This window comes from Callorhinchus milii, unplaced genomic scaffold, assembly GCF_018977255.1.
Source record: "Callorhinchus milii isolate IMCB2004 unplaced genomic scaffold, IMCB_Cmil_1.0 Scaffold3, whole genome shotgun sequence".
Lineage (NCBI taxonomy): Eukaryota > Metazoa > Chordata > Chondrichthyes > Chimaeriformes > Callorhinchidae > Callorhinchus > Callorhinchus milii.
The window spans coordinates 24,163,399-24,189,043 of NW_024704744.1; the positions used below are offsets into that span (position 1 = coordinate 24,163,399).

A 25,645-nucleotide genomic window follows, 5' to 3' on the forward strand; every position below is an offset into this window, starting at 1 on the left:
TAATCCTAGTATTTGACATAGCACCTTATCATGCCGTTGAGACATCTCAAAGCATTTCACAGAATATACTGTAAAGTGGTTTGACTGAGTATTTTATAAGCAAAACACAGCAGACAGTTGCACACATTAATGTCCCACAAACAACCATGGAATGAGTGACCAATTTAATTTGGGGAATAATTGGCCAGGAAACCTGGAGGGGGAAACTCCCTTCTCTTTTCGAATTATGTAATGCTGCAGTTGATTATTTGTGAGAGTATGAGCAATTTTGCTGAGGCTGACACTTCCTAATGTGCATTTACTTTATATTTCTATATTTAATAATATTTGATGTATCCTGTTTATTATTAAGCAGATCCCATGGCACGATTCACAAAGAGAAGAGAGTTTCTGCTCTTTTGACCAACGAATCCCCAGATAACATTGGTCATTCATTTCATAGCTGTTTATAGTATATTACTATGGGCAAATTGGCTGCTGCATTCACCCCAAAAAATGTAGCCACTATAATTGACATTATATGCTGTGAAGCACTTTGAGACATCCTGATGTGAAAGGTGCATTAGCAAATATGAGTATTGTTATTATTTCAGCACCTTGGGATATCCTCCTGACGTGAAAGGCATTATACAAATGCAATTTTGTTGTTGTTGTATGTCTCAAAGTGCTTCACAGGTAGATCATGCCTTGGCTTAACTTCTCATCTAAAAAATAATGCATCCAATGGTGTAACACTCTCCCAGGACTCCACTCAGTGAATACAAGAGAGAGAAGGGAATAGATGAGGGTAGGGAGATAAGGTAAACTGGCTACTGGGCTATATTGCGAAATCAGTTGAGTACAGATCCCAGATGTCATATTTAGGCTGTATGGAGCTCTGGTCAGATCACATCTAGAGTAATGCATATAATTCTAGCAACCGAAACATAAGATAGCAACTCAGACCTAGAGACAGTGCAGGGGAGAGCAACAAGAATAATCCCCAGTGTTAGAGGAGTGAAGTATGAGAAACAAAGAGAAACAAATTGGACAAGTTAGGGCTCGTCAGTCTTGAGAGAAGATGACTCAGAGGGTTCGCATAGAAGTGTATAAAATTGTAAATGGGATTAAAAAATTAAACCAAAGAATAATACACTAGGATGCATAAGAAAGTAGAAGAAGAGGACATAGGTTTAGAGCTACAAAGGACAATTTCAGGACACACCATTAGAATAGAATAGAATTTACAGTGCAGAAACAAACCATTCAGCCCAACTAGTCTATGCCGGTGTTTATGCTCCACATGAGTCTCCTCCTGCCTTTTCTCAACTAAGCTTTCAAGCATAACTTTCTATTCCTTTCTCCCTCATGTACTTATCTAGTTTTCCCTCAAATACATATATGCTATTTCCCTCAACAACTCCTTGTGGTAGCAAGTTCCACATTCCCACTACTCTCTGTGTGAAGAAATTTCTTCTAACTTACCTATTTGATCTATTTGTAACTATTTTATATTGATGGCCCCTGATTTTCGTCTCCCCCTAAAGTGGAAACATCTTCCCTATGTATACCCTATGAAAACCTTTTGTCATTTTAAAGACCTCTATCAGGTCACCCCTTACCCTCCTCTTTTCAAGAAAAAAGAGTCCAAGAATGTTCAGCCTTTCCTGATAGGTTAACCTCTCAGTTCTGGGATCACCCTTGTGAATCACTGGATCGTTTTTCTTTGCCTAGAAGATAATAAGGTTGCCAGGAACGGTTTAGAAAACAAATTGATGCTGTGATAAGAGGATGTCAGGGTGGGTATTCTGGAAGGATGAGATCAGATGGGCTGAAGGACATTCTTCATCCAAACTGATCTTGTGATGGAGGGTGGAAGCTATTGCAGATTATAAATACTGGCATGGACTAGCTGAGCTAAATGGCCTGTTTTGATGCTCTTTTAATTCAGTTAATTAATTCCATGTAATGTAATTCTATGCACTGGAATGCCATCTTAGACTATGAATCCAAGTCCTAATGATAAATAAAACCCATATAAATGGGGCCTGTACTTCAGATATTGAGAAATATGATGGATTTTCCCTGTTCTACATTTTTTTTTACAGCTCTTTAGTCCCTGACCATGAATTTTTAAATATTGAGCTGCTGGTCTACAAGCCCCAAATGGGCCTGAGTATGCCCACATTCATTATTGGCAGCTAAGTCCACAACCGTGTGCCCATCAACAGAGCACTTCTTCTTTAAGTTGGTGGTGGCAGAGATAATACATTGAACATCATGGCATCTGAGAAAACATCAAACCCTACTTGGTATCTGTGCAGTCTTTAGTTCAGTAGAATGTAGAGGAACAACTTGGAACAAGATTTTGCTTATGACAGAGAAAGAGAGAAAAATGCTTTGAAAGGCGGTGTGCACTTCATGAATGTTTTTTCTACGTTGCTCTATTTTAGTTAACTACTGTAGTGATGCAGTAAGTGCTGAAGCTCTGCTCACTGTCTCTTAGACAATCTCATTTGTGCACTGGCAGCAACAGGTCAATGTCAAACTTAGATTAGAAGCCACAACTAGATTTTAGAGGCATTTTTTAGTGGTGGTGAGGGGGAAGGGTTAATAATCTGCATAGCCTGATGAGTTTCCACATGCACTAACCAAGAAGAAGTCTGCATGAACTAGATTAATAGCCCTTGAAAGGCAGTGTCTCATGAGAGAGCCTCATCCTTGGGATGCCAATCTTGAGCCTGGGAATTTATCTTAGTCTGAAGAACATTTGTGGGAGAAATTATACCAGAGCCTAGATTTCTCTATGTAGCATTTGAATTTGGCAAATTGTTGAATTCAACCTTAATTTTTAACGATTTTTTTCCTGCAGATCTTAAAAGATCTAAAAAATCAAAAAATATATTTTAAAAACTGCCAAATTCTGGATGCACTGAAATGTTAAGAAGATAGAGTAAACAAGACCTAGATGGAATTTCTCTCCAATTGTCTTAAAATTTAAGATCAAGCAGAATTTTTGAAAGTTCTTATAATTTAATTTTAATTTGGAGTCTCTAAATACTGCATAAATAGGGTAAGTCTAGACTTGGATAGAATTTCTCCCCAAATCTTCTTAAGACTAAAACCATGATAAATATCCAGCTTTGGGACTAGCATCTCGAGGTTGAGACTCTGTTAATGTAATGAAGGCTTCATGCTGGTTAGTACATGTGGAAATGAGTCAGGCCATGCTGACTGTGGACCTTTTTTTTACTGTTCCTAAAACCACACTGTTAAGATCAGTGAAAATTTAGTGATTTATGACAAATCAAATGAGCTCACTGTCAATTTACCCCTGATTGGTAAATGTTTGTGTTTTTTGAGATGCAGAATAGATGTTAATTTGAATTATTTTCATCACATTTTAATCTGATTGTGTAGTGGATGTAAGACAATAAATTTCTAAAACAAAGGCTTTAGTGTTTTGTAGCACACATTTTGGATCAATGCCAAAATATGACCATTGTTCGAGCACTAGAGCTACCTCATGACCTAAAACAGGGCACACTGGTATGATTCAGAGAGATACAGCTTCTCAGGGCATGTAAAATATTGTTGTGGTCCCATCTGCCACTTCGCTATAAAATCTTATTGGCCTTATACTTTGTTCAATTCATGTCACACATTTCCTGATATAAACAAAGCATTGTTCACCGAATTTAGTAAGTTTGGTAAGATGTTAGCCTATCACATTTGGTCGCACTGCAGCCTTTGGATCAGAAAGTGTGGGATAAAGACCCACATACTTTGCACTCATAGTCTAAAGCTGACACTCCAATGTAGTTCTTGCTGGTGGAGCACTGCATTGTCCTTCGGATGAGATGATAAACCAACGTCCTGTCTGACTGTTCAGATGGACAATAAAGTCTCATGACACTATTCAAAAGCAGAAGGGAGTTTCTCCCACTGTCCTGGACAACAGCAACAATTCAGCAGTACCCCAACACACACTCTAGAGTCCCTAGACCTTGTTTCTCCTTAAACTACCCTGAACACGCTCTGAAATTAGGGAAACAGGGTGTGTACCTCCAGGGAGAGAGTGCTCATTCCATTTTCAGACATGGGAATTCCCACTCTTAAGTGTGGTGATAGGATTCCACGTGTTTCAGACATCGGTCTGACCAGAAAAAAATTGTTGAGAGTACTTCACCCAACTGACTGGGATCCCAATTGTGGGAGGGGGTGGAGAAGTTGAGCGAAAGGAGGTAGGGGGGAAGGTGATCAAGAAGGTTTTAATCTGGGGATTATTAGGCGGAGGTTGGTGAGAGCCAAGGATTAAGGACCCCAGAGAATATGTTGGGTGCTGCTGAAGGTTAACCTGCTAAAACTGCATAGCTTGCCATTGAGAGCAGTGCCTGCAAGCATTGCTTGTCCAGCTAGCAGTAACCCATAAACAATCATGAATTAAATGATCTGTAAAAAGAGTCAATAGAAAACTCACAAACATCCTCTTAAGACATTGGAATGGAGTGCAATTCTGGCTTGTTAACTGTGCAACTGATTATTTACTTAAAGGCAAAGATCTAGCTTTTATTCATATCCTATCAGGCAGATATTTTTGTGCACTGCACATTTGTTGCAGGAAATCCACCTGAATATGTTTGTCTGTATTCCAGGAGAGCATGTAGAGGGATTGACAGAACAGGACCTTCTTCTAATCCATTCATGTAGGCAGTGGACTACAGTGACTGCACACAGCTTGGAGGAAGGGCACTATGTGATTGGACCGAAGATTGACATCCCTTTGCAATATCTAGGTAAGAAAGTGACTGAACTGGTAAGTTAGTTTTCTTTTTTGTCTGGATAGAAAATATGAGCTGGTTCAATAACTGGATAGCTTGCCAGCTGAGTTCAGTTTTACATTAGTGAACCCAACCCAACTAGTATTGTAACTATAATCGAATGCAACATCACATGCATCTTAAGGCAGTACAGAACAGGCAAATATCACATTCGTTTTAAGGCGAAAAGGAAAGTATGTCAACTGTATTTCCCAAACTCTCAGCCAATTACCATTAAACTTTTTTTTTGCTGGTGATAACAGAAGCTGTGCCAGTGTGACTGTCATTAACCTGAATGGATACTAATCTGTTAACCATGCTGATAGGTGCAGTGTTTCCAAGCTGCTGAATTCAAAAAGGGTAGGTACAGAAAACAAAATGCGATGGAGAGCTGAACAGAGCTGTTCGTCATTCAGCCTGACTAATTTTTTTTTACTTATTGCTGGAGTGTTTTTTGAGGACCTAAAAACACATTGGGCTGAAAACATGTTGAACGGAATAATGGTAAATAGTGCCTCGAAAAGGGAGGTAAAACTCATCTCCTCCAGGAAACTTAATGTAGGTCATGCCGACTTGAGAGACCTCAGTTCAGAAGTGATCTTGGCTGAGTGTCCAGGTCTTGGGAGGCAGTGTGATGTAAATGGTTTTCCATGGAGAGGATGCATTTAATGCTCTAGGTGCTTTTTGTGGCACTGATGTACCACCTATGGTGCTGTTTTCCTGCCAAATTCCGTTGAGCACTATTTGCTCTGGGACAATTGAATATCAGAATTACAAATTGGATATGAATCAATATTCAGACATTATCCTGATCCATTCACATTATTGCCCAGTCCTGAACACATTTCGTACAAAGACAGTAATGGTATTTTTAGAAGGGAAAGTGGAAACCAGAAAAGACCATTCAGTGTTTGATTCTGTATGCAGGGCCAGCAACTAGCAGGATAGCAAAGTAATAACTAATTGCTAATGTTCAGTCTCCTTAGAAACCTGTACGAAATTACAGTGAAGTTCTTAGTCTTGTACAGAGCAGTGGATTGGCATAACCACTTCTATGGAATGTTAATGTGCTTTACGCTGAAGACACGTGGGAGTAATCTGCAACAAATGATCTGGTTCTTTGCAAAATTAGGCCTTTCAGTATAGTAAACATGGGGGTGGTTAAAACCATGGTAGGGCATTTCAAAGAGCTATTCATATCCTTCATCTACTTTTATTTATTTACAATGAGAAATCTAAAGGTGGAAAGCCTGCTTATTAGCACACTGTTCTGCCAGTGCACCACAGCTCAAACACAATAATTGCATAGCTTGTTTGTGTATTTTTAAAATGTCAGAATGAATCTCTTTTGTTGGATTTACTGGAAATTGCTCTTGGGATTTGCCACTTAGCATTTTAGTGATTACTTGTTTTCTGTCCTATCTGTTAAGTGGAACACTCCTTACTGGGGAGCTGTGTGGCAACAGCATCAGGTTAGTAGTTCCACTCATGAGATTGTAGGCTTGGATTATGCTGTCTAGTAGAAATTTTAAATTTGTACTGGGAGCTGAACAACAAAATACAATCTGAACCTGAAATTCTTAACAAGCCCATCCTGATATTGAAACCATTGTCTCCACTGTTATTTAAAAAGTATGAAGGACACAAGATTACAAGAGAGATTTGGATGAAGAAAATCCTACAGGGCATTAAATTTAATTCTTCCTGTAATTTCCATCACCTGCCTAGTTTTTCAAATTAACAGTTAATTCCTCATTCATGACACACATGTTGGACAATAATATAAATCGAATGAATCCAGAATCCCTACATCCTGAATGAAAATAGCTCAACTAAGAAGTTCCAACAACAAAAAAAAGTATCTCACTGCAGATCTCATTCGCGGTGTGTACTGTGAGAGCTGGTCTTTCAGCTTTATCTGTAGCCATGGTTACAGTATTTTAATTCAAGTGAACTGAATACCACAGTTGAAGCAAAAATAGTGCATTGGTTAATTTCTCGATTGGTAAATTGTACTCTGTGAACATTCTTGGTTCTATTTGATGACAAGCTTTAGTTTGAGTTGCCTTTGACTTGTATGACTAAGTTTGAGTAGGATGTCTCTTGGGACTGTACTAGGACCCCTTCTATTCCCAGTATAATCAGTATATAGATTCACAGCTCACTGCTAGGTTGTTAAGCTTGCGAGGCACCAAAATGGAATCAAAGGAAGCAGCCAACAAATTAAATTTCATGCAGCTAAATACAACTAAAAAGTAAAAAGAGGAGGCAGGTGTACTTCATGCTACCGGATAAAGTTTGCAAGAAGGAAGTTGAAAGAATCTTAGGGATTTTCGTTGACTCTTTGCCCAACGTGTCCAAACAGTGTGAGGCAGCAATAACCAAATCAGTTGAATTCAGATCCCCATATGTGATCTTCAAGGTCTACAGTACTCTGGTTAGGCTGCACTTGGATATCGATTATAGTTGTGGAGTCCTGTAGCTCAGTGGTTAGAGCACTCGCTTTGCAAGCGAGAGACCTGAGTTCAATTCCAGACAGAGCGAAACCTTGGGCAAGTTTCCTTACTCCACACACCTAATAATAATCCCTCCAAAAAAACAAAACAGTAATAAATTGGTCATTTTCAATCTACGACTGTTTGTGGGACATTGCTGTGCGCAATTGGCTGCCGAGTTCGCCCACAAATATACAATCAATTCACTTTACAGTATATTCTGTGAAGCGCTTTGGGAAGTCTAGAAGACGTGAAAAGCGCTATGTCAAATGCAAGGATTATTATTATTATTATAGTTCAGGTCACCGGAATGCTTCCAAGGCCCAAGAGGCAATGTAGAAGAGAGCAGTGAGTCCTAGTTTTCTAGTTATCCATCACAGCTCATCGTGGTTAGAGAGATGAGGAATGATCAGAAAAACAAGGTTTCTTCCATCATCACAATGGATAACTCAGAGGGGGTTCTTCAGAGACATATAAGATATTGAATGGGATGTGGAAAGTAAACCCAGAAGAATCCCTTTAGATAAGCCAAGGCAGCAGGCCAAGAGGGCACAGGTTCAGGATTGCGAAAGGAAATTGAAGGACAGACACCAGGAAGTATTTCTTTACGCAGAAGGTAATTAAAAGCCAGAAGGGTCATTTTTTCCGTACTTCCCATTTATAATCTTGTGAGAAAGGAGTCAAGTAACAAAATGAAAATGAGCCTTTTGCTCTATATCCATGGTGATTTTCTTGTGTACACACAACTTTGGGCTTAAGTTCCAGTCTGAGCTACATGTAGTGCCTTTGGCAATGTCAGCTAAAGGCAGTCACTGCGCATAGTACTGGCTGGAATTTCAGCCTGCTTAGGTCTAAGTTGTTCAATTGTTGACATGCTTTTGGTGTTTTTTCAGCCAGGTAAATATACAGCAAGACCAGCTCAAAGTACAGTAGAGGAAGAAATAAATACGAAACTCAATTCATCTTACAGTCATAAATAATAACTTGAGCATTGGCTGGTTAAATCTACCCTGGAAACATTTTCTTCAGTGCCTTATGTAGGAGGCCCACACTCAGAAGATAGTATGAACATTTCTTTCAATCTTCTCAAAAGTTGCACTAAGAAAATTTGAAGCTAAACCAGTATTGTTCTGCCCTCAGTAATGGAAAGAAACTAAATCAAATCCTCTGGATAACCTGAATCAAGAAGCGCACTTAATATCACACACACCGAAAGTCATGAATAATTTCTGAATCTTCTGTTATAAGATTTTGTTTTCATCTTTACACAGACTGGAAATCTAAATCCTCCTCTGTGATCATAGTGTCAGCAGCACAATGAGCAAATCTGTATGACAATGTGGAGGTTGCTCAGCAGCAGCTGCAGTCCACTCTAAGTGTACTATTTTGAGCAGCTTGGGTTGTTTTGTACCAAATATGGCTTTTGAGCAACACTGCTTCATTTGTGCTTCAGATTGCCATCCAATTCCTTATAATAATTTATAGCTCTTCCGTCCATTGTTTGTGACGGAAAAGGGTGCCCTCATTGACAGGGTCCATTTCTGAAGAGCTGCCTCTTTAAATATATTGTTAAATCCAAATACTGGGTTTAGATGCGGTAGAGAGGGCTTAATCCAACCCTGATACATTTTAGTTGACAATGAGTGAGAGAAGTTCACTGGAGCTCACTTATGACACTTTAGATGTAGAATGGCAATGCTTGTGGTTGATCTAAGTACTCCTTGATTTACAGCAAATGTCTTTGATAAGCATGTGAATAAGCTTTTTCTGACTCCTTTGGAATACACCCAGAAAGTGGCTTTATACTAAAGACCTGTGCTCCCTATTGATTTCAATGAGTGAGGGAACAACTCAGTTGTAAATGTACCATTCCATTGCTGCCTGCTTTTGTGTTTGCTCTGTGAAGCCACACAGTCACTAGTTAGTTACAGAGTTTACTAGATTCTCTCTATGGTTGTTTGCCACTGCAGGTTCAAATCTGATTTATTACCATGGTCTGTAGCCGGTATTTATGGGTGATGCTCTAAAAAGTTAACACCAGTTTTACTGGCACAACAGGTCAAAAACAGTTTCCTAACCCAACTGGGGGCCTAATTTGCTAGGGGACTATTCATAACCTTGATTTGATGCACCAGTTGTGAATTCCGTTTAACTTGCAATATATGCAGGGTGGTTTAATTACATTTAACTCTGCACTTTTTTGGAAATCACAATTAGTTCATGAATGTTGCAAATTAAACCGCTGCCACAATTGTGCATCAAAACCTGCTGCGAATATTGCAAATTTGAGTGTCAGTCTGGCTCAGCTGGTAGCACTCTCGCCTCTGAGTCAGAAGATTGTGGATTCAACCCCCACATCGGGACCTCATATACTCTAGACAGACACTCCAATTCAATGCTGGGGGTGTGTTGCATTGTTGGAGGTGCTGACTTCAGATGAGATATGAAATTGAGGATCGTCCGCCTGTTCAGATGGACATTAAAGATCCCATGGCACTATTTGAAAAGTGAAGGAAGCTTCTCCGGGTGTCCTGTTAACAATCCCCCAAATAAAATTGGTCATTCACTACATGGCTATTTGAAGCACATAACTATATGCAAATTAGCTGTCGCATAAGAACATAAGAATTAGGAGCAGGAGTAGGCCATTCGGCCCCTCGAGCCTGCCCCGCCATTCAATAAGATCATGGCTGATCTATTCTAACGCCACCTACCCGCCTTACCCCCATATCCCTTAATCCCTTTATCCACAAGAAATCTATCAATCTCAGTCTTGAATATGTTCAAGGACTGAGCATCTACAGCCCTTTGGGGTAGAGAATTCCATAAATTCACTACCCTCTGAGTGAAGAAGTTTTTCCTCAACTAAGTGCGAAAGAGCTTCTCCCTAATTTTAAGACTGTGACCCCTGGTTATAGTTTCTCCAACCAGGGGAAAAGGTCTCCCACTATCTATTCTATCGTGCCCCTTTACAATCTTTGAGGTTTCTATAAGATTACCTCTTATTCTTCTATATTCTAGAGAATATAGGCCTAAATTGCTCAACCTATCCTCATAACTCATCCCCCTCATCCTAGATACCAACCTAGTGAATCTATGTTGTACCCCCTCCAAGGCGAGTACATCCTTTCTTAAATAAGGAGACCAAAACTACATACAATACTCTAGGTGCGGTCTCACCAGGGCCCTGTACAGTTGCAGCAAGACTTCCCTGTAGGCATTTGCCTACAGATACAGAGAAACTCCATGTGAAGCACGCTGAGGCATCCTTCTGAAATATGCAAGGATTATCATTAGACTGCATATTGGCCCAGATCTGTGGCATAATATCAAGTGGTACAGGACACCAAGCTAAGTGTCAAAGATATCCTTACAAGAACTGGGTTGGATCCTCAGGAAAAATGGAACCCAACTTTAATGCTGAATATCAAATACAGCACAGTTGTTCTGGCGGTGCCCACATATTTGTAAGGCTGGTTGGTTGGTTAGTTTGCCACCTTGACATTTCAACAGAGTCATTGTCAACAAAGTTTTATCTGAACCCACTTATTACCTCTGAATCATTGAACTGTACCAACAGCGGATGGTAATAACTGTCGTGCAAAATACATCAGTGGAGATTGTTGTGTTTACTTACGGACGAAGCATTGATTAATCATCTGAATGTTTACTGTCAGGGATACAGCTGGAGTAGCTCACATTAAACTTTGTCATTTAAGTTCAGCTTGGGCTCTCGACAAGAATCATGAATCAGGTGGTTTCAATACTGTTATCAAATATCCGTATGGAAGCTCACTCAGTGTTTGGATTTTGCAAACACTTCCAGGAAATATTAATCTTGTAGTATTAATCAGGCATCCATTGAATTTGAGCACTAGTGGTCACCAGAGTGGTAAACCATAGGTTTGTGATCAGAGTATCTACTCCATAGAGCGAGCTGCCAGCCTTTGTTATCCAATCAGGGAAAGCAGCAACCAGAGACTCGCTGCTTCAGAAGCTATCATGTTCCTTGTAGAATTCCATTACCTTTAACAATAATAACTAGTAAAGTGGCCCACCCCACGGGGGTTACCTGAGAACAAAGGTTTACAGGAGCGAGCTATCAGTAGGGACCGTAAGTAAACTTTGTGAATGAGTTTGTCTCCTCTTTATCCCTGTGTATTTTTGCTTGTCTCTCCCTCATTTCCTCTCTCTGACCTGCTCTCTAAGCCCGTCCTTGTAGGTTTGTTCTTGTGCATCTCTGACTCTCTTTGTGTCCTTCACTTTCTCTCTTTCTCCCTTGTTCTTTGTGAGTATTTTTTTCTATCTCTTGCTCACTGTCTCTCACACTCACTTGCTCTTTTCCATCTCTCTCTTCCCTCACACTGATTCCTCCTCTTTCACAGTCACACACTGTATATCTGTTTATTCTCTAACAGCTTGCTTTGTGTGTTTTTCCTTTTCTTTCTTTCATACATGCGGGAGATGGAGTAGAGAAATATAATAGAGAGGATTGGGAGGGTTGGAGAGACCTGTGGAATATAAACACTGGCGTGACCAGTTGGACCAAATGGCCTGTTTCCATGCTGTAGAATTTTACGTAATACTATATACTTCAATATCCTATATCTATCCTTGATTTTTTTCTGCTATTAGGATGTTATTGAATTCAGAAACAAGAATGGGTTGGATACTGTTAATGGAAACCACTGTGTTAGCCAGCTGGATATGTAACAAAATGTAAGAGTTATGATGACTGATTGCTTGGGTCAGCCACTGTTGGGGTTTCCTGCCCTTTAATTAGCAGGCTGTGAACTGTGATCTCGACTGTGTTCAACCAAGCTGGGCCTCAGTAACTGACGGTAGAGGTTTAGAGAAGGATATTGAAATATTCTTCCCAAGGATATGTGGAGTCCTGTAGCTCAATGGTTAGAGCACTCGCCTCGCAAGTGAGAGACCTGGGTTTGATTCCCGGCAGGGCAAAACCTTGGGTAAGTTTCCTTACTCGACACCTGATAATAATCCCTCAAGAAAAAAAACAATAATAAATTGGTTACTTCAATCCATGATTGTTTGTGGGACACTGCTGTGCACAATTGGCTGCCGCGTTTCACCCACAAGTATACAGTCAATTCACTTGACATTATATTCTGTGAAGCGCTTTGAGATGTCTAGAAGACGTGAAAAGCGCTACATCAAATGCATGGATTATTATTATTATTGGACTATAAATAGACTGAGCCATCTGTGGAATCCACAGTAAGCACCTGGCCTTGAATTATGCACATTTAAATTCTCCATTAAAATGCAGCCTGAATGGCTAAATGGGAAAGTGGTACAGCACGAGAGAACTCCTCTGGAGCTAAGTCGTGTTTTTTTTTAGGGGAGGGGAGGTTTAGTTAGCCTGATATGATGCATATGAAAACCCATCACCATGTTTAAGAGTATGTAAACCAGACAAATTATATAGTATCACTTAATGCAAGGAACATTCCCAGTGTCTGGAAGGCAATGTGCACTCTCTCCTCAGAGGGATGTACCTAGTTACATAATTTTGAGCACATTGATCCAGGTTGGCAAGAATGAAGCTTAGAGACCTTAAAGTGTGCGCTGGCGTGCTGCTGGAGACTAATCAGCTAAAGCTACATATTGAAAGTTCTGCCTGGCAGGTATGCCACTGTTTGTCCAGTTAGGACCATTCTACCCACTAGGGCTTTGCCTTGCAGGGTTAACAGGAGTTGAGAGGAAATAATTCCCAGTGACAAGTCTGTCCATCCAAGTCCTGCCGATGAGCCAGGCTGTCTATCTGTCTGTCACCAGCAGTGACTTGGAGTACTGCAAACTTACCTGTGTCAGAAACCGAATACCAAGACCACCACAGAGGATTGACTCGATTCCGACATTCTGTTTCCAAGCACATCAAATTGGAGCCAGCTCAGCTACAAGGAAATTCCGCTTACTCATCACTTTTTCTCTACCCCTCCCTCCCCCCCCCCCACATCCACCCACCCCAGCTGGGTGTCTGACACATGTGGAAACCCATCACCATGCTTAAGAGTATCCAAACCAAACTGAGATTTCCATGCATCACACCTACACATGAAAATCCCAGAAATAGATTGTTGGAATGGAATACGCACTCTCCCCCTGGAGGGATGCATCCTGCTTACCTAATTCTGGAAAGTAATCATAGGTGTGCAAGAGCCAAGGCTTGGGAACCCCAGAATGCGGGTTGGGGTGCTGCTGGAGTCCAAACAGCTAAAGCCGCATAGCTTGCCATTAATATTGTTGTTTGACAACCTTTCCTGCTGCTTGGCTTTGATTTGCAGGGTTAACAGGAGCTGAGTGGGATGACTCCCTGATCCTAGTGACTGGTCTGCCCTTCCAGATCCTGCCAATGAGCCAGACTGGCTGTGCTGTCATCAGCAGTGCCCTGGAATACTGTGGACCCGCCTGGCTCAGGAACCGGACTACCGAGACTGCCACAGAGAGCTGGCTCGATTCCGACATTCCGTTGCCAGGCAAGTCACCTTGGAGCCAATTCAGCTATGTCTGTGCTATGCCTGACCTGGAATGCTTAAGGATTGAGGCTGTACAGAGGCTGTACGGCACTCACATCAGCCATTTTGATGAACACAAAATTCATCAGAAAATAATTTTCCTTATCGCTGTGTTTAATTGTTCAAGATTGCTTACAAAAACAGCAACTGCACTTGACAGTAATTTGTACAAAACACTTTGAGACATTCCAGCGTGAAAAATGCAAGTTCTCTCTTTTTCAATTTGAAACAATTTGATTTCAACACAGGTACATTGGAACATCAATATCTTTTGTTTTTAATGATTTTTTTTGCGCAGTATTTTATCCAACTATGCTTACCCTGGATCTTAAAGCTTAAAAAAAATTAATGGAATTGTTTTTATTTCTTCTGAGCCATAGATGTGTTATTGATACATCATCTGAACTAACTGGCGTGACTATATTAACTGTGTCAAAACACTGTGTAGAGTTTAGTGGCAAAAGGTGAAATCCAAGCCATAAAAGAGCCCAAGCGCGTTCTCTGTCACATTCATTAGTGACAGATGGTGATGGGCTGACTTTAGTTTACTTTGAGAGAATGAGATCACTTAACCACTGTAACACTGTTAATGGTCTGAGTGCTGCTTACTTTGGCATTGAAGCTTCCCAATAAATAAATAATGTGAAACATAGAGCCTTGCCGTTTTAATCATCGCGCTTGGAGTTGTCAACTGGCAGGAGGGGGAAGGGGCTTAGCAACGGGGATGTGATTTGTGAGAGGTTATTTTTTTTCTTATCTGCCCCATTTCAGAAAGGTGATGTCAACCAATTCAATCTGATTCAGATTTATATCCAAATAAATCAACAGTTTACCAACTGGATTTGACTCCCTTACTCTCACAGCTGACTCGCAGTGAAGAGGTGAAAGGGGAGAGAGAGTGTGACTGTCTCAAAGCGACTGATTGCTTTGCTTGCTCCATGTATGAACACCAGCACTTTTGCATGTAGTCATCCCACACAATTCAATTCTACTTAATTGTAGCTCCAGGCTCCTGTTTGTTTATGTTTCGCAGGTCGGGCTAAGGTACCTGTAGGGAGAAATGTTTTTTTAAACACAGAGAGGAAGGAGCTCCTGAGGGAAAACCTACAAGAGCAAAGTGCAACAGGATAAAGAGTCAATTACATTTTCTCCAAAGATGGAGAAAAACCAAGGGGGAATAGTAGGTAATAAATGACTGCATGGTGTCACATAATGGAGAGAATTGGTTTACTTATTGGCTCCGAACAGCTTTGAGAGACTTCATTGCAAGGAGGTCCTGCCACAATGCTGGAACTATCAGGACCCTAGAGCAAAGTTTCCATTCAATTCAACTTGTCATTATAACAGGGTTACAGGAGCAGAATGTATCAAAAAGAAAGCCGAGGACTTAAGCACAAGCTGTAAAGCTCTCCAACTTTATTAAGTACCAAGCTGTTTTTTAAGACCATTGCTTTGCTGCAATGGTCCAACTTTCTGATACTGTAGGAGTTACATATTTATAAAGATCCTCTTCGATACATATTGATTGTAAACATACTTTCAAATGTAAAAGATTGCTTTCTTGTAAACACATACTGTATTTCAATCCATTATTGTTTTGTGCTAAATTAAAAGTAAAGAGACTTTGTTCCCTAAAGTGATTGAAAAATGTTGGCTGAAGTACAATTAGGGGAAATTACACTGTTGATTCAAAGCTAATTCCTTCACTCTGACTCTGGATCCTCACTGGCTATAACTGGCAGTTCAGCTTCACAGCCAAAGTATCTCACAGAGACCTTATAGAAGTGTGCAAAATGTTTAACACAATGGAATAATAATCCTTTCAATTGTATTTGATTTGCATTTGATAGAGGAAGCAAACAGGAAGATAATTTTGAGTCATGCAAGACAGAAGGACACAAGGTCAGGCCATGCAGAGTAGGTTAAGGACAATCACCAGAAAGTATTTCCTTTCTAATGAGAATACTGGCCTCTCTCTCCAACTCATGAACTAGTTCTCAACTTTGGCGTTCAGTTCGACCCTCAGCTATCTTTCCTTGTTCACATCCGGTCTCTGACCAAGACTGCGTTTCTGCATCTTCATCATATTGCATGCCACCATATCTATCTTACACCCAATTTTACAAAAAATCTCATTCATGCCTTCCTCACCCCCAGACTCAACTATTCAAATGCTTTCCTCGCCAGCCTCCCCAGCTCCACCATTTACATACTCCAGCTCATCCCAAACTCCACCATCATCCTTACTCACACAAAGCTTCACATGCCCATTACTCCCACCCTCAACAAACTCCACTGCTCTTTGTGGATCAATTTCAAAATCGTCACTCTCACCTATAAATCTCTTCATGTCTTTTCATTCCTTACCTTGATGATCCTCAGCCTCACTCTGCCACTTGCCCCTCCTCTTGGGCCTGCCGTATTTTCTTTACTCTATTATTAGTGATCTAGGCTTCAGCCACTCTCTGAAGATCCCCTCCTGAACTCCACCATCTCAACCCTCTCTCTATCTGTCTTCAAAATTCACTTAAAAATCTTCCTTTTCGATCGTGGATGGTCAGGAACAAATGTAGTTTTAAAAAGGAAATAGAGGGAAAACAGCCCAAAATACAAGCTCTTTATTTTTTTAAAAGTATTTAAAGTATTAATCCTTGAATTTATATAGTACTTTTCACATCAGGAGGATGTCACAAAGTACTTCACAGGATTTACTGTGACGTGTAGTGACTGTATTAAGCATTCCGAGATGCTGCCACGCATGAAGGGTGCTATATAAATGCAAGTTGTTGTTGTATTTTGTAGACACATGCAGCTGACAATTTGTGCACTGCATTGTGCCACAAATAACCATGAAATGTGTGACCATTTTATCTAGGGTATTGTTGGCCAGAACACTGTGAGAAAAGGCTTTCTTTAACATTTCATCCGAAGAACAGGGTCTCTCACAATATAGGACATCCCCAACACAGCAATGGTTTGGAATGTTAGCCCAGACTACGTGAATTGAAAGTCCAACGTGGGGCCAGAACCCACAGATTTCTGACTGAGGGACAAGAGTGCTGCTAACTGAGCCAGACTGACCCAATGAAGCAAGCCAATATTACTTTTACCTCAGGTTCAAATAGTTGGTAAAAGCTGTTTCTCACTTCAGGGATTTGGGTGGACTGTCTGCCTCAGTTTGTGCGCTTTGCTCAATCAATCTTGCATTATCCCGAAACTCCGGTGAGGAATGCCATGGCAACATTGATTATTCTTTGTGCTATTGCTTCAAGTCATTAGAGAACATTGGGGATTATATTAGGTCACAAAGAAATGTGAACACAAAGCACAAAGAAAGATATATTTGTTAAAAAGCAAGAAAATTATTTTGAGTGACTTTAAGAAAACTAAACTCTTAGAATGTTTAAAGATAAATTACGTATATTCTGATTGCCTTTACCTGATAATGAAAGAAGGCGATCTAGGTTCAGAGTTGTTGAGGGCAATTTCAGGATAAACACACAGGATTATTTTTACACATAGGGTAAATAATAACTGGAACAGGTTAACAGGAAGGATGGTTGTCTCCAGGACATCATTTTATAAACTATTGGATGCTGTAATGGGAGGATAGTAGGGTGAATGTTCTGAAAAGATCAAATGGACCGAAACACCTTCTTCGCACACATTTAGGTAAAATTTACAAACTAGATTTGATGCATTCATTATGATTTCTGTTGAGGAATATCGGACTGTAAGATTTAAGTTAATTTGTAAACGATAAGTTATTAATCCTCAAGCCTCCAAAATCTAAAAAAGTACAACCACCAAATGCTGACGAAAAACAAGCAAAATTTTTTTCCCTGGCCTTATTCCCAGACTTTGTCGATTTGGGGATAAGGGTTTCCCCCATTACAAATCTTGTGATCCAATGTTTGCAAGTGGGAAGTCACAATTAATATGATATTTGGTTTTCAAATATCACATTTTAAACCCTATGGATGTCAGCGGTCGGGGATGTACTGCACTGTTGGATGATACCCAACTCTATCTCTCTGCCTACATCCTCGATTCCAGGACAACTGATGTCCTGACAGAATGTCCGTCAGACATCAAGTCCTGGATGAGAGCTAACTTTCTACAGCTGAATGTCAGCAAGACTGAGGCCCTCCTGATTGGCTTGTGCCAGCGCCTCCACACCTCAGGCACTGGCAGCATCAGCATCCATGGATACTCACTCCACCTCACCAAGCCAGTCAGGAATCTGGGCGTCTTGTTCGACCTTCAATTGTCCTTTCTTCCCCGTGCCTTTGGCCACCCTCCTACCTCCTTGCCCTCCCTCATCCCAACCCTGCTCCCCATAGGTCCTGATCTCCGACTGTTCAGGCCTTGGGATGGCCTCCCGACGTGAATGGCACTTTACAAGTGTAATTTTGCTGTTGTTGTTAGATGTGCTGCACTTTGGTTAAGACATTGAAGAGTCTGCCTGTTCACATGGATGTTAAAGATTCCATGGAACTGATTGAAAAGGGAAGAAAGCTTCTCCCAACAATCCCCCAAATAATATCAGTCATTTACTTCATGGCTATTTGTGGGACATTATTCTGTGCCACGTTCGCCTACAAAATACTACCCTTTTCAGCGAATCCTGTGAATCCTATGAGATATTCTCAGAATATGAGAGGCAACGTATCAAATGTAAAGATTATTATCATTATTATAGTCACTGCGCTTGATAGTAATTGCTTGTTAAGCACTTTTGAGTCATTATAAAGGATTAGGAAAATACAAGTTTGTTAAAATAGTTAAATCTGAAAGTTTATTGTGATAAGGATAAACTCCCCCAAAAAACTAAAAATTACCAACATAACCCTGATTCCTCTCAAGTGTTCCTTTCTGACAAGCTTTGTTCATATAAATGGTGAAATCTTGTTGTATTTCTATATACCAAACTAAGCAAGAAAATGTTTTTTGGAATTGTGAGTGCTTTTATAAATCTGGATCAAAGAGAATAGTTATGCTTGAAACACTCTGAGATATTATTCTTCATGAAGACCACTATACAAATGCAAGTTATTGTTATTATTAGTCCCGTGAAGAAATGCTGCAAATTAAGCTCCTGGATATGAACAGATGCAGTGTGCACTGAATAGGAGTGATGATGGGTGAGTTTTCACCAACAAAAAGGCTGCTCTTATTTTCTGCTTGCAAGTCAAGGTGAGCTAAGTGATGAAGCATTTACACAGGAAGAGAGGATGATAAATGGCTTCTGTAATTATGCCATCTAAAGCTCATCAGGATGTGGCTGTAACCTGAGAAGCGTCCAGAGCTGGCAGACAGGTCCCTGGATGCAGTCACCACCTGCTGCGCTATGCTCTGAGCCATCTGCCGTCTTGTGCTGACCCAGCATCTGAACCGCTGTCAGCTGATGATGCGCTCAATAATTGGTGAGGGAGTGGAGGGTGTAAGGGGATGGCTGGAGCTTTGATAAGCAGTAGATTTCAATAAAATATAGCTACCTTGAATGCAAATAGCCTATGACCTATGCCAAGGTGATCTGTTTGATTTTCTGCGCCAGGGGAAGGATATCAGCTCAGAACAATGTTCTTGCCTTTAGCACTGATGGCTAAATACCCCCAGGCCCCCCAAATGAATCCAGAAAGTCTGTAACATAGATATTTAGATAATTTCTTTAACGATCCTTGCATTTTATACAGTGCCTTATCACATCGTTGAGATGTCTGAAAATACTTCACAGGATTTTTACTGTGAAGTTCAGTACTGTGTATTTGTTGGCAATCGTGGCAGCCAACGTTCCACAAACAGGCATAACGTGAATGACACATTTGATTTGGGGGAATGTTGGCCAGGACATGAGGAGAAGTTCCCTTCTCTTTTCAAATAGTGCCATGGGATCTTCAACTTCCACCTGAACGGGCAGATGAGACATCGGTTTAACGTCTCATCTGAAGAATGGCCCTTCCAATAATGCAACACCCCCCCAGCACTGCATTAGAGTGTCTGGCTGGACAGCTAGTTCAGTCTTGATGTGGGGCTTGAACCCACAACCTTCTGACTCAGAGGCGAGAGTGCCACCAACTGAGCCAGGGTGACACTGGCATCTTTTCATATCAGTGTCTGATTTCAGTTTGTTTAACTGTATTTCATTTGTGAGTGGTACTAGGATACATTGTTTGTGAATGAAAGGATAAGGGTTGCCAAATGCTGAAGGCGGTGTCCATTCAAAGAAGCAGTCAAATATCTGTTTCTAATTTAAGATTCCCTATGGTTGTGTGCACACATATGAATAAAACTAATTTGTTCTGCAACATGATAGCAATTTTCTCTGTATACTTGTAAGGTCGAAACGGAATCCTATTCCCTGGTGCCAGTCTGCGTTTCTTTAATTCCCTATTCTTCAATTTAGCCTTCATTCATTCAGTCATTTTAAGAATAGGTGCAGTAAAAGCTTGATTTTATTGCCCATTGCTGTCCTCAGGTCTCTGCCTCCTGAGTTCTGTGTGTGTGTGTGTGTGCATGGGTGTATCTGTGTATGTGAGAGAGAAAGAGTGTTCAAAAGTATCATGGTAACAAATACAGTAGTTCCATGTGGGTGGAGGGAATTTGCACTGTACTTATTAGAAAGATAATGACCTAATGCATGGAAACGCCATTCTACAAATATCCTACAGTTAATCCTCGACCCTTGTTTTTCACTGTGTTACCAGTGCTGTGATGTTCCTTTAAGCTGTTCCTTTTCTAAAGTATTCATCAGATCAGATCCACTGAATCAGACCATTTCTTCTACTTACTCCAATCTTATTGCCTTCTCACCCATTTCTTTTGAAGGCAACGACTTATATTGAGTACTGTTCAGGTATGACAGACTGCAGTATCTCATCCAAGTGACAATTCTTAATGTATGGGTTAATGAACAAGTCTCAACAACAACTTGCATTTATACCATGCCCACTTCATGCAGAACAGCATCTAGAATTCAAGATCCTCATCCTCACCTACAAGGCCATTCACGGCCTTGCTCCCTTCTACCTCTCGACCTACTGTCCCCCTAACTTCCTGCCCGTACTCTCCGTTCCTCTGGCTCCGGTCTACTCCACATCCCCCGCCCTAACCGCCCTACCATCGGTGGCCAGGCCTTCAACCTCTCAGCCCCTAGGCTCTGGAACTCTATCCCCCAGTGCCTTTGCCTTGCCTCCTCCCTTTCCTCCTTCAAGGCCGGTCTCAAGACCTTTCTCTTTGACCGTGCCTTCAGCTCCCCTCTCGACTCTCTACCCCCTCCTCGCTTCCTCCCTTCCCTCCCCTCACCCTGACCATTTCCCCCTTGCTCGGGTCCTGACCCAACTGTACAGCGCCTTGGGACGTCCTCCCGACGTGAAAGGCGCTCTATAAATGGAATCTTGTTGTTGTTGTTGTTGTAGAGTGCTGCACAGTGCCAGGGCTGGATGGCTAGCAAGGAGAGGAGGTGACCATAGGTGTGTTGGAAGAGATAGGTCTTAAAATTGGATTTAAAAATAAATTAAGAGGAGGTGAGGCAGATTAGCTCACCAAGCTATTCAACAATTGGAGGCATCATGGCTGGACCTGATCCTGTCCTCATCAAGCATTTAAATGCATGTTTATTCCAGTGGGTGAGTTACCATAGCTAAGGCAGCCCTGTAGTGTCTCATCCAAGTTTCAATTCTTAAATGTCATGCAGCATTCAAATGGCTGTGTCATAATGGGAATGGGAATCTTGGCTGATATTTCCCCATTTTCCTAATTGATCATGGAGCTCTTCACAGTTTGTGTGGCTTAATACCTTTAAGTACCCTTAATTACATTTAAGGTGTACTGTTAGTTTTAACAAAAAAATGGTCTTCCTCTCTTTCATTGACTCAAGTGTCCCGAGGCTCTGTATAGTTGCAATATGTTCCTATCACACACCCAGTAAAGTCACCTCTTTGATTGCCTTCAAGATTCTAAGTGAAATGGGTTGACGCTAAGATGACAGCACAAATCTGCTCCCAGCGGACAGGAAGCCACAGCAAACCAAGCTGCCCTTGGTTTTCTCAACTGACCTTAGAAACTATTGGGAAAATAAATAATTTAGGGTACTTACCTGAAAACATTCTTCCTTCTCCTGAGACTGCCTGAAACAGGCCACTGGCTCCTCTGGAACCTTTGAGGGCAGTGATGCTCCCTGGCTCTGCTAACAAGAGGTACATTTACTGTTAATGTGTCTTGTATTTCCACTATAGTTAATAAACCATTTGAAGCAGATCTCTGATATCAGATTCCATGAGCAAAGTAAATGTTTCACAAAATAATAATTCTCTTTTATTTCCAACATGTCATATTTGCTCCTCTAGGTTTCAAATGTAGTTAATCCTTACTGTTGGTATTTCATCTTTCACGTCAGGAGGACATCCCATATTGCTGCACAGGATAAAGTGTAAAGTGTAGTGACTATGGATTTGTTGACCTGTATACTTTGAATATTCAGGCAAATTCTAATGAATTTCATGCTGTGTTTGTCCTCCTTTTAGTACAATGAAAACCAAAGTGCTTCACTGTAATTTCATTATAAGCATAGCATAAATCTGATTTGAGCAAGATGATGCCACTGGAGATGGTGAGGGGAGGGGAGGAGACATTTTTTCACACAGCGAGTTGTTTGGATCTGGAATGCATTGCCTGAATGGGTGGTGGAAGCTGATTCGATAACAACTTTTAAGAGAGAAGTAAATAATTATTTGGGGAGGACAAGCTTGCAGGGCTATGGGGAGAGAGTGGGGGAGTGGGATTGATTTGGGTAGCTCTTTTCAAAGAGCCAGAACAGACGCAATGGGCCAAATGGTCTCCTTCTGTGGTGTATAATTCTATGATTCTTTGTGGAAGTGAACTGCACCAGAGCTCCACTGCTGAGGCCACCTTGGAAAGATAATTTTGGCAGCATTTCATTGGTTCAGTAGCAGTATAAATGTAACAGTGGGAACGTGACAGGCTCAACTTGCACATGTGGAGTCCTGTAGCTCAGTGGTTAGAGCACTTGCTTTGCAAGTGAGAGACCTGAGTTCAATTCCAGGCAGGGCGAAACCTTGGGCAAGTTTCCTTACTCCACACGCCTAATAATAATCCCTCCAAAAACAATAATAAATTAGTCATTTTCAATCTACGACTGTTTGTGGGACATTGCTGTGCGCAATTGGCTGCCGTGTTCACCCACAAATATACAGTCAATTCACTTTACAGTGTGTTCTGTGAAGCGCTTTGGGACGTCCTCCCGACGTGAAAAGGGCTATATCAAATGCAAGGATAATTATTATTATTATTATTATTATATTCCCCTTAAAAGCTTTTGGCATCGAACAACCAAGAGAATACAATAGAATTCATAACCGCGCTTTCATATAGCCACTATGCCCCAAAACTCTTGATCCCCACATGGGTCTTGATCCCCAAATCTTCAGACTCCAAGGCAATAGTGCTCTTGTTTAATGAATGTTATTGAAGAATCAACCATGCAAATTATTAAAATCAGGATCTAATTTCAGTACTATATTTCTTAATATAAAATGTTTAATTATTAAATTTCAAAAGCATTGAATATTAATTGATTATGTTAATGTTAATTTGATGTTTTAAAATTTGATGCATTAGAAATTTTAAATTTACAAATTTTATAATACGAAATTTGTTAAGAATAATGCAAATCGAAAATTGACACCTGCTAGTTGAGTTCTTTGTGCATGTGGACTGTTAGTCTTTGAACAGCCCACCCAATAATAATAATAATAAATAATAACCCTTGCATTTGATATAGTGCCATTCACATTGGGAGGACGTCCCAAAGCACTTCACAGGATTTAATACCACAATGAATTGCCTCACAACCTCGTCCCTTATTATTGCTTCCAAAACTTTACCCATAGCTGATGTAACCTAACTGGCCTGCAATTTCCTGGCGCTGCATCTGCCACCCTCCAATGCTCTGGCACCCTCAAAAACATTTGGAAGACCTAAAAACGTTTGGAAAATTCTCGACAGAGCCTCAACTCTCTGAATTGGTAATCCTGAGCTTGTGGATTTCAAAGCATATAGATTAACAGAGGGAACCAAAGACAGAGGGAGCTGAGTTCCAGGGGTTTGAGATGCTGGAAAAGAACAGGAGATAATGTGATAAATATCTAATTTTAACACAATAAGTACAAGAGGATAGCATTGCCCTTTTGTGAGCTTGGGAGGAATGAGGAAGGTTTAGAAGACCAATGAAGTATCAGTGAAGTCAAGAAAGGAGAGGTGAGGGAAGAATCATCTCCCAGACACCAGGTCTCTGCTTGTGTTATGTCTAGGCGTGTGTGAGGTGCTAGAAAGAATCCAAGACAAATGTCTAAGGCTTCAATGTCAAAAATATGAGCTTTTTCAAGAGTCGTTGGGCGACTGTGGGGCAAGACATGTTGATTTAAGAATAAATAAAACCAGCTTCTCATGATCAGCTTTAATTTTAAACATGAAATAGAGGAATTCAATGGCATCAAAACTATTCCAAAGAGAAGTGGATGGAATGTTACATTTTCAGGAACAAATTTCAGGAAACTGGCTGAAGCCTGGTGATTAAAGTGCATCCCATCAAGTCAAACATTTAAAATTTAATATAGTGATAGTAATATCTCATGAAATAATGAATCCCATCTCATTTATAAATCTTGTGCCTTCCTGTAACAAGCTTTCATCCTTTCCTTGCTTTTAGCACTTGGCCCCCAACTACATGATCCTTTCAGCATAGAATTGGGATTCTATGCTGAAAGGATCATGTAGTTGGGACCGGAAAAGACTATGCCACCTGACCATTTGCAAAGTAAAACATAAAATAGAAAAATATAATCTGATAATTTATCTCTCATGCCCCTCAATTGATTTCTTCACCAAATAGTTATCTATTTCCCTCTTGAATTTGCTACCTACAATCTGCCGGCAGCACAAAATAAGAGACCTTGGGGAATCTACAATTGTCAGATTCTTTAGAGTAGTCTAAGAGCAGAAACTGCAGCCTCTGTGTTGAAAAAAATCATGTGTGTCATATATTTTGAAAATATTATGATTTTTTTCAGCAGACATCAGTTTGTGTTCTGTCACTGGTGAATTTGTGATCTTTATGGTCAGAGTCAAAGAGCAGAGTTCATCAATGCTGGCATGCAATCCAACAACTGACCCAACAGTATGCTGCTTCTTTTGAGTTGGTGATCCTAGGAATAACTTCTTTAGCGCCTAACCAAAGTCAGAAGAAAAAAATGATTCTGTAACCAAATAAATTAATGCTAGAACGTTTACAGGACAGAAAAAGATCATTGCGTTTGTCCTGGTACTAGCTCTCCACATTGATGGCCCATTCTGACTACAAACTAACAGGGTGAAAAATCACAGCTTGGAACCAATGATTGGACATGATGACTCGTATACAATCATTGGTTCCCTGCATAATCATTCCCCATCACCACATCACACCCGTTTCTGTCTTTTTTCGTAATCTATACATGACAAAAAGAATTCATGTGCTGTGGTCCAACACTTGTGATACTGCAATAGTGATTGCTCTTTCTGATGGTATGCCTGGGTATAGAATGAGTAGTGCAGTACAGAAGAGTTCTGTAAGCACTGAGAGGTACCGTTCATAGGGCGAATTTCAGGGTTTTGTCTGCTCTGGCTAAATCTCACAAAGGTTTCCCTGGATGGTTTGGTGCTGAACTGTTGTTTGCTGTAACCTCTCTTAGAAACTGCACCATTCTCCATCAACGCTTCAGTCTGAATAGCAGCAATGTCTGAATGGCTTCAG

At 40.6% G+C, this 25,645-nt stretch overlaps 1 protein-coding gene across 1 annotated transcript in view; it reads left to right on the top strand.

Annotated features, from left to right (window-relative positions):
• Nucleotides 1-25,645, top strand: part of gareml (GRB2 associated, regulator of MAPK1-like) — a 101,362-nt gene that overhangs the window by 25,313 nt on the left and 50,404 nt on the right. Inside the window, exon 2 of the mRNA XM_007900461.2 lies at nt 4,635-4,775. Within this exon, the coding sequence (XP_007898652.2) occupies nt 4,635-4,775 (141 nt within the window). The remainder of the gene's footprint in view (nt 1-4,634; nt 4,776-25,645) is intronic.